At 42.8% G+C, this 14402-nt stretch overlaps 1 protein-coding gene across 2 annotated transcripts in view; it reads right to left on the minus strand.

The window, feature by feature from the left end:
- LOC124863408 (WD repeat domain phosphoinositide-interacting protein 1-like) overlaps positions 1 to 14402 on the minus strand; it is a 33762-nt gene that overhangs the window by 939 nt on the left and 18421 nt on the right. The window contains exons 6-12 of one of the 2 annotated variants that reach the window (XM_047357772.1): positions 10349 to 10441; positions 9174 to 9244; positions 7467 to 7574; positions 6365 to 6529; positions 4837 to 4944; positions 4539 to 4678; positions 2024 to 2124 (exon numbers count right to left, since the gene is read on the minus strand). In XM_047357772.1, the coding sequence (XP_047213728.1) occupies positions 2024 to 2124; positions 4539 to 4678; positions 4837 to 4944; positions 6365 to 6529; positions 7467 to 7574; positions 9174 to 9244; positions 10349 to 10441 (786 nt within the window). Of the gene's footprint in view, positions 1 to 1966; positions 2125 to 4538; positions 4679 to 4836; positions 4945 to 6364; positions 6530 to 7466; positions 7575 to 9173; positions 9245 to 10348; positions 10442 to 14402 lie in introns of both variants that reach the window. The other variant, XM_047357773.1, reaches the window with a different exon arrangement.

Raw genomic sequence — 14402 nt, forward strand, 5'->3', positions numbered from 1 at the left:
GACGTAGCTGATTTTAGCAATTTAAAACAAGTCAAATTGAAAGTGTTCATATCCATGGGATAAAACGCTATCATAGCGCTTATTAACTGTCTACATATTAACAAGAAATTGTTAAGTTTGTCATAATACCCCGGTCAGAATTCTGCACCATTTCTACCAAACAGAGACAGCTTTGTGCCTCATCAGTGAGTGTTTACAACCCCCCAGAGAAAGGCACAGAATCAGTGGACACCTCTGTGATTTAACAAGACAGCTTTAGGTCAATTCACATTCAACAAATTGTACCCCCATTTTGTACCTACATGTTGACATTTGTTCCCTTCACACATCATTGTCCTACCCATGTAACTACACTATTGCATTTCATGTTATTTCCCTTAGTAAATAAGTAATTTTCATGAATTATGGTGATAGAAAAATGCTCATATCACATGTATAATTTACTTCAGGAGTGGCGAACGTGCGGTTCTTCTCCCTGTCCTGTGCTGCTCGCAGCGACTTCACTGATCTGTCAAAGTTCTCTTTTTAACTGCAGTTAGTGAAGTATTTTTATTTTGTTTTTTTGAGAAAAATATTAACTTCCGCCTGCATTCAACTTCTTTGTCTAGTTAGGGCGCTTTATACACGCCTGCAGTTCAGCCGCGCCCTCCTCCACCACACCGAGAAAAAAAAGAAGAAAAAAGACATTTGCAGCCTCAACCTGCTTATCTACTGAGATCTTTAAAGCTAATTTTGTCAGACTGATTTACAGTTAAGGTTGTTTTAAGGCTGGAGTGCAGCTTTTCCCTCTTGCCCGTTGATAAGAGCCAGGAAACACTGCTTGGCTTAAAGTCGAGAAAGGGGGCTATGCTCTAGGTGATCATATGAACGAGTTGTGTTTTAAGCTGTTTTTATTTTCAAGTAATCAGTTCAGGAATAAGAAAATCTGATATGAAAATGTTAAAAAATGTTAAGGGTTATGTTATAAGGCATTTAAATAAAGAATGTGGGGACATTTTGTTGTGCGGCTCTTTGCAGTGCTGCTGGATTATGTACTGGTTCTTGACGCTCAACTGGTGGGCCACCCCGGATTACCTTGAACAGTATATTGTTTTTTGAAAACTTTGGGTCATACCAGTTTCCTCTTGATTTTGGTTCTAATCCTCACTTCTGAAACGATTAGGATCTCTGATCAACCCAAAAAACTCCAAGCGACCTCCTGATGATACGTAATAGACGTAATTTATTGGAGTCACACAAATACATTTTCTTACAGCACCTGTGAGTAGAAGGAAGGAAGGGAGGGAGGGAGGGAGATGGATGGATGGATGGATGGATGGATGGATGGATGGATGGATGGATGGATGGATGGATGGATGGATGGATGGATGGATGGATGGATGGATGGATGGATGGATGGATGGATGGATGGATGGATGAATGAATGAATGAATGAATGAATGAATGGATGGATGGATGGACTGATGGTAATGTGGGTACGACAGGACAGGACAGTATAAAACATACAGCAAGAGGCGGCTCCAGTTTCAACCCCAAAAAGTTAACCAACCAGAAGTACAAAGCTACGCAGGTAAAGGATCATAAAGATAACATCCAATACGGATACATTTGGTTTTGTTTTGGTTGGGAACTCAACGACCAAATCCCTCCTCACCACCTTCAATACAACACATTGATGTCTCAAAATGTGATCCGTAAAAGGGATAGAAGCCGAGCTAAAACAGCTGAATTATCCTTTACCTCACGGCCCTAATCTAATCTGCAAACACCCACAGGATGCATGCCAGATTGACATTACATTAAGTCATTACATTGCTCTTAGAGATAAAACCCCCTTCCTTTAGACCTGGAAATTTTGTGGACTCTGCAGTTGTAAATGCAGGGTCTGGAGAATGTGGTAAAATCATTGGTTCTGAACTCTTGCCAGGAAACTAGCTAGTTTGCATGAAGGTTTGATATTTCTTACAACTAACTGATGGTATCAGGGATCTATGGCTGATATTTAGCACTTCTGGATGCTCACAGGAGGGAACTCATTCATGTCATCCAGACACACAGGCCCAGCGGCAAACTCGTGCTCAGGAATGACTTCCCCCTTTTTTGCCCCGCCATCTTCAGAGTAACCTGGAGGTTGGAGAAAACAAAGGAATCATTAGGCCAAAGGTTTCCAAATCCCCAGATGCTAAATGTCCAAATCACAGTTTTCCTACATTCTCCTCAACATTTTTGCTGTTTGTGTGAAAACAGCAGACTGTATGACAAGCTTTTCAGTAAACTCAAAGGGAAATCTGTTGGTGAGAACACAAAGCAGTGCATCTCTAAATCATATACACATCAGACAGCTAGTTGGCTGATTGAACAGGAAAAACGTTTAGAAATGGAGGGAACTTCACAGTGACATTTTTTACCTATTCTTTTTTGTAAAACAACTCAAGCTCAGTGCGCTTGGATGGAGAACATCTGTGAACATCAGTTTTCAGGTCTTGCCAAAGATTCTCATTTGAATTTAGGTCTGGGCTTGGACTGGGCCATTCTAACACATTACTATGCTTTGATCTAAGCCATCCCACTGTATCTTTGGCTGTATGTTTAGGGTGGTTTTCCTGTCACATTTTCTGCAGCTCTAATAGGTTTTTTTCCAGGATTGTCCTGGATTAAATTCCATACATCCTCCCATCACCTCTGACCAGCTTCTCTGTTACTGCTGATGGAAAAAGATCTCCACAGCATGATGCTGCCACAATCCCTACATGTTTCACTGTGGGGATTGTGTGTTTAGGGTGATGTTCAGTGTTCAGCCACAGATAGCATTTTGCATGTAGGCCAAAACACATTTTGATCTCCTTATTAGATAAACAGTACAATAAACAGAGACCAGTTTTTGGAGGAGACACATGTCACCAAAAGGAATTGATTATTATCTAAATCAAAATGGGCAAACATCCAATCAGATTACTTCAGCCACAGTCAAAAATAGAGGCGGTGGGTTCAAAGTATAAATGCATCGTTTTGTCTAGATGAATAGCGGATTTCCTATTTTACATTTTTATTTTTGCGGTTTGTTCTCCAATGTTCTCAAACAAATCTCTAAGGCCAGAAACAGAACAAAACGAACATAGAAACAGTTTTTTTTTTATTTGTAAAGAAACTTAAAAACCATGTATCATATTTTCCTCATTACCTTTTGCATGGCAGAGTAGGTGACTGCATCAACAATAAATACAGTATTTTCATAACTTAAGTTTAAGCAATCCGATGAACTAAACACCACCAGTGGAGCTGGTTGCTTTGATCAAAGTTTTCACAGAGGAAAAATTGCATATTTTTATTGAGGACGGATGAAGGATCCCTTCAGTGTTTACCACAATTGACGTCACCCATATTAGAAGCTCCCATTTGTCACCATGGTTACAGCTGCCGGTGTATGGTTTAAACCGGTACCACTCAGTTTCAGGGCTAAAAGCCTGACATGAGGGATCCATAACATGTCAGGCTGCTACAGACTTATTAAATATGCATAAACTTTCCTAACGAAATATTAAGTGGCTTTCTAAAATTACTGACTAACCTCTAAACTATCTCAACTATCACTGATCATTTGAAAAATCCACCAAAAAGATTTTATAATGTTTCCACTTACTTTGAAGTACTAATAATTGAATCTGTAATCAATTAAAGCCTAATCATTCATTCATATCCTATACTGCTTATTTCATAGTGGGTCTCGGGGGAGCTGGTGCCTCTCTCCAGCAGTCTACAGGCAAGAGGCAGGGTACACCTTTTCTCATTACCTTTTGCATCGAAGAGTAGGTGTCTATATTATTATGGATATATTATCTATATTATTCCATGATAATATAGATTCTAATATAGATGCTGCCCTGCTTACATGACCTCTGCTCGTACTTTGGTTACTTGCTGCCATCTGATATTATGAGCAACCATGGCAACGAGTAACCATGGCAATGAGATATTATATGCAAAAAGATTGAGCTTTTTAAAAGCAAACCATGATTCGATTGAATTGACTTTATAAAGTGCCTTGAGATGATATGTGTTGTGAATTGGCACTATATAAATAAAACTGAAATCTCCAAGACCTTCAAAAAGCCCTGGGATTTAGGAAGGAAGGAAGGAGGAGGACATTTAAACTTTTTTTATCCTAGATTATCATGTGGAATAAAAGATCTCTTGTAAATACATTAACATTCAGTGGATCACCAAGCTGGAAAATTAAGACTACTAAATTCAACATTTCCATACCGCAGACTATATGGGCAGATGGCTTCACCAGACAGAGTGGTAGGAGTAGAGGTGGGGAGATCAGATCTTCTTTGGCTTCTCTAGGAAGCAACAGTAAGGGACTGTACTGCATATTAAGGTAGCATTACATGACTCCCAATAATGTTCATTGATTTTATTTCTAACATCACAAGAGTGATGTCACTTGGTTAATTAATAAAATATTGTCATTCATGAAAGCTTAGGTTGATGAAAAACTACTGGTCCTTAAATATAAACTGTTGGCTACTACTAACCAGTGAGGGTTGCCGTGGCTTGGCCAGAGGCTGGTAAGGCAGCAGTTTCTGCATAAGATGGAGAGGAGCGAGTTTTCTGTGTGAGCTGCCCTTCCTCTGACTTTGTTCCTCCTCTGTGATTTTCATCAACACCAATGAGCCTGTAACGGAGGGACAAAGTAGCAAACCGTCATATTAAAGGGGTCACCGCATATTAATATCATCTGACTTCTGTCTTGCTTGTAACACTGCTGGAGAACAGACCCTCATCTGACTTGTGAATGTGGCATGCATTCAGGTGTAGCAGAATTAGCCTCACCTGTGTTCGCAAGCCAGCTGGCACTCGCCTCCATCCTGTGGATCCACATTATAGATGAACAGCTGGCCATCGGTAGTGGCCACTAGTAACCGCAGAAGCCTCTGGATTCTGAAACATCACAAGCAGTTTCTACTGGAACATTACTCCATCTAAAATCCTGCAATAATGGAGTCGTCACAAGGATGGTTCACTTCTTGCAGAAAACATCATTTGATGACCTCCATATTGGATTTAAATATGGCTGTTGTGTAGTTTATTAAATGTTAATCATAATATTTATGTATGTCTTCATAGTTTGCAAACATGGTGGTGTTAGAGATGCAGCAAGAAATCAGATGGTGGCCAGAATCAGACAATCAGACAAACCAGCCAGTTAGAAAATCAATAATTTAATCTTGTTAGGGTTAATGAAGCATAACATTTAAGGGATAACGGTCTGCGCTAACAGCACTCTGCATCATCTATTGTGAGTTTGCTGTAAAAATAAAGGAAGCTCACAAGCTTTATGTTGGCATATGAAGGCATGTGTGTTCATTCATTGTGTTATAATAAAGAGCTAGACTTCAGCAGGTGCTGTTCATTTCGATCCTTCACCATTGTGTACTTGACTTTTGCCAACTTTTTTATGCTCTGTGTGAAAATGCTGGGTTTAGAGATCTCAGAGTTAAGGCTATATCCTCTGGAGGGTACACACAGACTGATCTTTTAAAATAGTTACAGCCAGTTTTAAAGCAACTCCACAGTCTATAAATGATCATAACCATTTACTGAAGGAGGGCTAGGAACAAATTCTCTCTTAATTATGGTTCTCAAAGAGACCTAAGAATCAGCTGACACCGGTACCAGCAGGTTAAAGCTTTACGAGATCGGAATGCAGGCACAAAAACATGATCTTATCTCTAGCTGGTGTTGTCAAAATGGTGTCCATTGAGAAATCAAGGTTTTTTTATTTTTCTGTTGAAAGACCACTTATTGCTGATGCTCAGAAAATGCTGATATTAAAGTAAAATCTGTCCTCTACCTGAAGCTATAACTCAGCCATAGGAGGGCAAAGGACATGGTGGTGTTGAACAGTCATTTGCAACATTCAATGAACTGTGCAAACTTCCTGTTATTTTGTAAGAAACTGCTGGACACCAGGTGTGACACATAAAATTTGTTTAGAAAACTAGAAAAAAAAAACTAGTGGTCAACTAGAAATCCAACATGGTGGCCAACTAACATACAATCTGACAAAACAGACAGGTTTGCTGAAAACAAATAACTAGACACCCCAATAACTCCTAGCTAGAAGCTAGCTACAAGCTAGGTGTTATGAGTAAAAATGTTTTTTTCAGAGCGATTTTTAAATCCAATCTGTCAGCCATATTTGAAGACTGTTTACTGGGATCCAGTTTTCTTTATCCCTAGATATTAAACAAACTCATGTGAAATATTGTGCTTTCTACAGTTCAACTACACACCCCAAAGAGCACAAACAATCTAAATCTTTCTGCTTTTGGTTGGTAAGGAAGAGAAAGTAGCTCACGTGACTAAGGTGCAAATGTTCCTCTGACCAGATGAGAAGAGGTGAACGGTAGCGAAAGCCCGGTCCTGGCTCATCATGCCAGAAACCGGATTCGGGAGGTAGCTGCTGGCTGCTGAGAACATCTTCCCCATATAACCTGTCCACGTAGCAGCCTCATCCTCTCCCCTGGAGAAAAGTTAACAGCTACAGTTAGAGGGTTGCTGGGGGGGTTACTCACTGGTGAATACAGTGGTAACATGTCTGAATACAGGCACCTAAAACTGAAAGATTTTCAGAAATGTTAAGCATTGTTCTACAACTAGCTGCTACATTATACTTTTGGAATGCACTGAGCCTGGCCTTAAACAGATTTGGACAAAAAAGAAATTCCAATAGATAGCTGCCTATAATGTGTCTGGTTCTGATTGATGTCTTGAATTTGAACAGAACTGGATTTCCTACTACTGGATATAAATTAAAACTACTTTTTTGTAAAGTGCCCCGAGAAGACATTTGTTGTGAACTGGCACAGTATAAATAATCTGAACTGAACTGAGTTGCAGATTTCCAATATCTCAAGCTAAAGCCCACTAACAATTGATTATTTCCCCAGTCTAAATCTAAGCTACCATGTGATGGCTAATAGTTTTTCAGTTTAGAAACTAGCAACATTATTTGATTACAAAAGAGGTTAACACTTCGAACATGAACCAAAAATGAATCACTCAAGGCTCCCTCAGAATCGGGCATATTGCCTGTGGATGGTTGAGGTCTCATAGTTGAGAGTACCAATTTCCTACATTTCTGGGGTCAAATTCCAACATTTCCCTCACTTTCTGCCATGGCATTGTTGGACAAGGAGGATGACCTTGTAGCTTTGGAAAAACAAAAAGAAAAGAAGGATGCATATAAGTCTATTAAACGAGACTAGGGACGAAGAAGGACGATACACCTGTCAGTGTGACGCAGAGAGGGGATCCTTGTGACTCAGAACAGTGTGTAACATAAAAAACAATGTGAAGACTTTTCCCCCCAGAGGAGTTTACTGTGTAACACTTTGAGTCTGCGGAGTCATGTATGCTCAGCTATGTGGGAGCCTTAAGTCTCTCTGGTGGAGGCTTACCTTGGTCCCACTTGTTCCAGTTTAAATATGTGAACAGTCTCTGTGTTGCTGGATGCACAGAGGAACTGGCCATCAGCACTGAAGGATAAGGAGCTTATGTCGACATACCTGCAGAAAAACACACACACACGAAAACCCGAGTAATCACAAAGTAACTAGATATCAGTCATCAGGGTGTAATAAAGTCTTTGTGCATTGTGTCAGCAAAGCACCACAATAATGCAGCCAAACTTCTTTTATGATATAAAAAAGATGGAAAGGAAAAAACAATAAACATTTAAAATCTTTAAGGTTTGGACACCAAAATGTAATTCAAATAGTCTCTAAATCTTTTTCTTATCTTTGATAAACACTTATAAAGCATTTGAAATAGAATTAATCAGATCTCTTAAAAGGTCAGTCTCAGTAGTTCGTCTGTTTGTAAAAAAAAAAAAAAAAAAAAGAGTATTTTAAAGTTTTTGCCACAAATAAAAACATCATATGTCTTTAAAAGTATGACTTCACTGTTGTTTTCTTATTCATTGAACGGCTCTGTTTAAGTCGGGAAAGTAAACCTCTGCTCCAGTTGGAGGTCTTTTACATCCTCCAACAAGTTTTCTTCCAGGATTGAACTGTATGTTTTTAATCACCTTCTCATCAACTCTGATCAGCTGCTCCTCCTAGAGAAAAGCATCTCCGCAGCATGATACTGCCAATACTATGTTTCATAGCAGGAATGTTGTGTTCAGTTTTTGCTGCTGGGTGTGACTGCATTCTGCCCGACAGCAGACATGCAAAGAAGCCTTTGGGTCAGAGCTTCTTTAGGCAACAAGCATACACAGACTCTGAAGATCTCTATGACTAGAAAATATAGAACTGCAGTCCATTTACCATTCCTAGCTTCTTAGACACACCATAGTAAACAATTCTCACTATTTACCTAGGAGCATGTTTCAAAAGCTGGATTGGAGATCTTGTTGGGTCTACAGATAATGTATTCTTGTTCATTCAGCAGTATGAGGACCATTGATAGATATTACTAGACTGGATATTGCCTATTAGCTGAATCAGTGGAGGCTACGCATTGAGTCATGTTAACAAAACCATGCTGTTCCAATGTGGGATGAGCATACACCTATGACAAAAACTGTGGTATCAGATTTTTATAAAATGTGGCTCATATCAAAGCTGAGAAAATTGCTGATGTTGTGATACATGGAAATATGTACCTTCCCCATATGTGAATCTATAAGCAGTGTGGGAGGTGTGCATTATACTGATGACAGCTATACCTTCTGTGCCATAAAGATTGCCATGCTGTTAATTGATTTTTAACAGCTAAAGCTGCATAGTTGTGATTATGGTATGACAGTTTATTGGTTTCTGGCCTTGATGCTGGAATTTCTAAACTGATATAATAATACAGTGTTTATGCGACTCATATCACCTAGGCCCAGAGGCGGACTAGAACCAGGACATTTCCTGCTGGCTTGGCTCGCTCAGCTATCGCTGAGGGGCAGGACCAAAGGCTTGGCTTGGGCTGCGCTTGATTTTTTAAATAAACAATCCATACTGTCCATACGGCTCACCTGGGTCTCAGCCATCCTGACTAAATGCATAGCAATGGCGCAGGTTTGTCATGAGGTAGTCATCAATGATGAGGACAGTGTTTTAGTGCTTTGCTTGTCAAAGGGCTACGTATCTTAAATAATGTATAACAACACTGACCTCTTCATGCCTCTGCGGAACTCAAACAGACGCTCGCCCTCAGGAATGGAGAAGACTCGGATCACAGTACCCTGCAGAGACAGACAGATGCCAAGTATGTCTTCATTTTGGTTTGCACCAGACATATATACCAAGCTTCAAAATTCTACTTTTCACTTCTTTTTCTAACAACTTTTGGTAACAGGTACAAGTACAAAGGAAACACTTTTTCGTCCAAAAATGAATACATAATTACAGTAAGCTAAAATCTTGAGGTGGAAGAAATTGTTATGGTCTCATGAAACAAAATGAACATTTGGGTCCAGTTTCACATGTATGTTTGACACAAAAACACTACACAGGACCAAATTTAAAGCATAGTTACAATGAAACATGGTGGTGGTTACATCTTGAGTTGGGGTTGCTTTTCTTTATATGGAAATTAGGTTTTTGTCAAACAAGGGAAGTTAATTTCTAGAGCACCAATTAAACACAAGGCAAACCAAAGTACGTTGCATAAAATCAAAGAAAAAAAACATTAAAATAACAAAAAACAATAAAAAATAAAATATAGCAGTTTGTAAAATGAGGCAAAGCCAGAAAATGGTGGTAAACCGTAAAGGTCAGGAGGTCATCACAATAATACCAAAGGTTTATGTCTGCAGAGAGAGCTTCCCTCCATCCAGCACTTCTACAGGTCTAGGGCCACGATGTGTGAGGTCTCTGTCGACCCCACACACCCTGGTCACAGGTTGTTTAGACCTTTACATTCAGGATGGTGCTACAGAGCGCTAACAGCAAAAACCAGTCACCACAGAGACAGCTTCTTCCACCAGGCTGTCTCTGTCTCTGTTGAACACAATTCTACTCTGCTGGAAACATATAAGAAACCTGCTCCACCACAACCTGCCTTCCCTCTTCTAATATATATATATATTCAAAATAATCTTACTTATACATCTGGTCCTTGTCCTTATTTTTTCAGGTGGTTGTTGTTTAGATTAATGTTGATATACAAGTCAAATTCTTTGTTTGTGGACAAACTTAGCCAGTAACGTTGTTTCTGATTATGATTAAAAGGGTGTATAACAGATAGCAGCACCTCCCTCCTACCATGTATCCGACACTCATGGTAAATACAAAGGTCCCCATCTATCTCAGAGATCTGAATGTGGTGTTAGTTAAGTTTGTCTCACCCTCTCAGAGGCGCTGGCAAGTTTGGTAGCTGATGCGTTGAAGGCGAGCGCTGCCAGAGGACTGTCATGGGCCGGGATCATTGCCACTGTGCTCTGAAATTACACAAAACATGTTACCTTACAGGAACAAAAAGAGTTGGGACCTCCAAACCTGCACCTAGACATTTAGATGCAGGTAAGGAATAAGCCTGAAAATAAATACATTTTTATTGCAGCAGCATAATCTCACACAAAAAATGAAAGATTAATGCAGATAACAGTATCAGGTAAACGGAAAGCTTGTGACGGTTTTTATATGAAAAATAAAAATGGGGTGCCAGCTAGGTATCCCCCTGACAATTTGGAAAGCAAAATTGTTGTATTATTGTAACATGGGTTCCAGAACCCATGCACAGCAGAGTACCCGGCCTTCTTGGCGTCCCGGTCGGCAGTGCTGGATAGTGCCCCTCCCGGGGACTCCATTATTCTGCTGGGGGACTTCAATGCCCAGGTGGGCAACGACAGTGACACGTGATTGGGGAGGAATGGCCTCCCTGATCTGAATCTGAGTGGTGTTTCATTATTGGACTTCTGTGCTAGTCATGGATTGTCCATAATGAACACCATGTTCAAGCGTAAGGGTGTCCATCAGTGCACTTGGCACCAGGACACCCTAGGCAGGAGGTCGATGATCGACTTTGTTGTCGCATCATCAGAGCTTCGTCTGCGTGTTTTGGACACTCGGGTGAAGAGAGGGGCTGAGCTGTCCACTGATCACCACCTGGTGGTGAGTTGGATCCGCTGGAGGAGGAGAAAGCTGGACAGACTTGGCAGGCCCAAGCATATAGTGATGGTCTGCTGGGAATGTCTGGCAGAGGCCTCGGCCAGGGATGTATTCAACTCCCACCTCCGGGAGAGCTTTGACCAGATTCCGGGAATGTTGGAGACATAGAGTCTGAGTGGACCATGTTCTCCGCATCTATTGTCGATGCTGCTGCCCGTAGCTGCGGCCGTAAGGTCTGCGGTGCCTGTCGCGGCAGCAATCCCCGAACCCGGTGGTGGACACCGGCAGTAAGGGATGCTGTTAAGCTGAAGAAGGAGTCCTATCGGCTGTGGTTGGCTTGTGATACTCCTTAGGCCAGTTGGCCTCGAAGCGATTCTGGCAAACCGTCCGGCGCCTCAGGAAGGGGAAGCAGTGATTTGCCAACACTGTTTACAGTGGGGTTGGGAGGCTGCTGACCTCGACTGGGGACATTATCGGGCGGTGGAAGGAGTCCTTCGAGGATCTCCTCAATCCTGCCATCACGCATTCCCTGGTGGAAACAGAGGCTGGGGACTCGGGGTTGGACTCTTTCATCACCTAGGCTGAAGTCACCGAGGTGGTTAAAAAGTTCTGCGGTGGCAGGGCTTCGGGGGTGGATGAGATCCGCCCTGAGTGCCTCAAGTCTCTGGATGTTGTTGGGCTGTCATGGTTGACACGCCTCTTCAACATTGCGTGGCGGTCGGTGACAGTGCCTCTGGACTGGCAGACTGGGGTGGTGGTCCCCCTTCATAAAAAGGGTGACCGGAGAGTGTGTTCCAACTACAGGGGGATCACACTTCTCAGCCTCCCTGGTAAGGCCTACGCCGGGGTATTGCAGAGAGTCCAGCCGATGGTCAAACCTCGACTTCAGGAGGAGCAGTGTGGTTTTCGTCCCGGCCGTGGAACACTGGACCAGCTCTATACCCTCTACAGGGTACTCGAGGGTTCATGGGAGTTTGCCCAATCGGTCCACATGTGTTTTGTGGACGTGGAGAAGGCATTCGACTGTGTCCCTCGTGATGCCCTGTGGGGGTGCTCCAGGAGTATGGAAGCGGGGGCCCTTTATTAGGGGACATCGGGTTTCTGTACAAGCGGAGCAGGAGTTTGGTCCGCATCGCTGACACTGAGACGGACCTGTTCCCGGTGCATGTTGGACTCCTGCAGGGCTGCCCTTTGTCACCGGTCCTGTTCATAACTTTTATGGACAGGATTTCTAGGTGCAGCCAAGGGCCCGAGGGGGTCTGGTTTGGGAACCAGTGGATTCCGTCTCTTCTTTTTGCGGATGACTTGGCCCTGCTGGCCCCCTCTAGCCAAGACCTACAGCATGCGCTGGGGCGGTTCGCAGCCGAGTGTGAAGCGGCTGGGATGAAGATCAGCTCCTCCATGTCCGAGGCCATGGTTCTCGACCGGAAAATGGTGGCTTGCTCTCTTCAGGTTGGAGGGGAGTTCCTGCCTCAAGTGGAGGAGTTTAAGTATCTCCTGGTCTTGTTCACGAGTGAGGGAAGAATGGAGCGGGAGATCAACAGACGGATCGGTGCGGCTGCCGCAGTAATGGGGTCACTGTGCCGGTCTGTTGTGGTGAAGAGAGAGCTGAGCCGAAAAGCAAAGCTCTCAATTTACCGGTCGGTCTACGTTCCTACCCTCACCTATGGCCATGAACTTTGGGTCATGACCGAAAGAACGAGATCCCGGATACAAGCGGCTGAAATGAGCTTCCTCCGTAGGGTGGCCGGGCACACCCTTAGAGATAGGGTGAGGAGCTCGGCCATCCGGGAGGGGCTCGGAGTAGAGCCGCTGCTCCTCCACATTGAGAGGAGCCAGTTGAGGTGGTTCGGGCATCTATACCGGATGCCTCCTGGACGCCTTCCTCAGGAGGTGTTCCAGGCACCTCCCACCGGGAGGAGGCCCAGGGGACGGCCCAGGAGACGCTGGAGGGACTATGTCTCTCGGCTGGCCTGAGAATGCCTTTGGCTCCCCCCGAAGGAGCTGGAGGAGGTGTCTGGGGAGAGGGACGTCTGGGCGTCTCTGCTGAGTCTGTTGCCCCCGCGACCCGGTCCCGGATAAAGTGGAAGACGACGAGACGAGATTGTAACATTTCCCTTAACCGTCACATAAGGATCATACCTACTAATGAAGTTGACCCCTTAACAGCTTTGAATGACAATAAAGATTGCTTCTTTTTTGTTTTGTTTTTTGTTTTTCACACACACACACGATACATCCCCCCCCCCCCATAAAAACAAAACATATTCACATATTCAGTTTTGTATTTTTTAAATGTCCATAAGAAAATTAAATGTTCAATGGTCTTGTCTTCTCTTCCACAATTACGTGGGAAAAGGCTCCCATACATATAATGCCCCCCACAGCAAATAGAAGTCTCATATACTTCTCAGTCAAGCAGAATCAGGAATCCATGACCTGTCCACCCAGGTCTCGTGAGAATCTCAAACAAGCATAGCCCCACACCCCCAGGATCCCTGGCACCCAGTCAGCGAGAGCAATGAAGCAGGCCCGCCCACAATCAGATCCAACCTGCGATTGCAGCTTCGCACATGAAGTAGAACTATTAGCCGATTAGCACAGGTGAGAGATTACACAGCCTCAACTTTAACCTCAATGGCTCCAACTCAGACTCGCAACGGTGGCAGAACCGGGACAGATATTGTTTTGTTTTTTCTTCACCGCTCTCCAGCAAACCGCCACTTCCTTTTTGAATGAGAAGAGGAAACGAGCATGAACGGTGGACCAATCCAGTGAGTCAACGGCCAAGTTCAGGGCGTGACTTTGCATACTCAGTGACAGCAGGACTGGAGGGGCTGAGGAAAGAAACAAAACAAAACAAAAAAAACTAGGGAAACACAGCTCTAGAAACGAGCAGTTTTATAGATGCTAAGGCCAGTTTATAATATCCAATCCAAAATCATTTTGTCTTTGTTTAACACCAACTGTTTTACACCAACTCCTCGCTGAAATAATTAATGACCGCTGAAGGCAGGAAGGCTACAAAAAATTATTTTGAATGCTGCCCATTACAGTTCTTACTAGAAAATAAGAATCAGCTGAAATCGGTAACAGTAGATCTATTCTTCACAAAAACTGAAGATAAGAAATTGGCCACAAATCTACGTTTTATCAGTGTGTCTCTGGTAATAAACCCAACTTATTGTAAATCTCTGAGCATAACAGACCGTACAATACAGGTCCTTCTCAAAAAATTAGCATATTGTGATAAAGTTCATTATTTTCTATAATGTAATGATGAAAATTTAA

The sequence above is a fragment of the Girardinichthys multiradiatus genome, chromosome X (assembly GCF_021462225.1).
Source record: "Girardinichthys multiradiatus isolate DD_20200921_A chromosome X, DD_fGirMul_XY1, whole genome shotgun sequence".
Classification (NCBI taxonomy): domain Eukaryota; kingdom Metazoa; phylum Chordata; class Actinopteri; order Cyprinodontiformes; family Goodeidae; genus Girardinichthys; species Girardinichthys multiradiatus.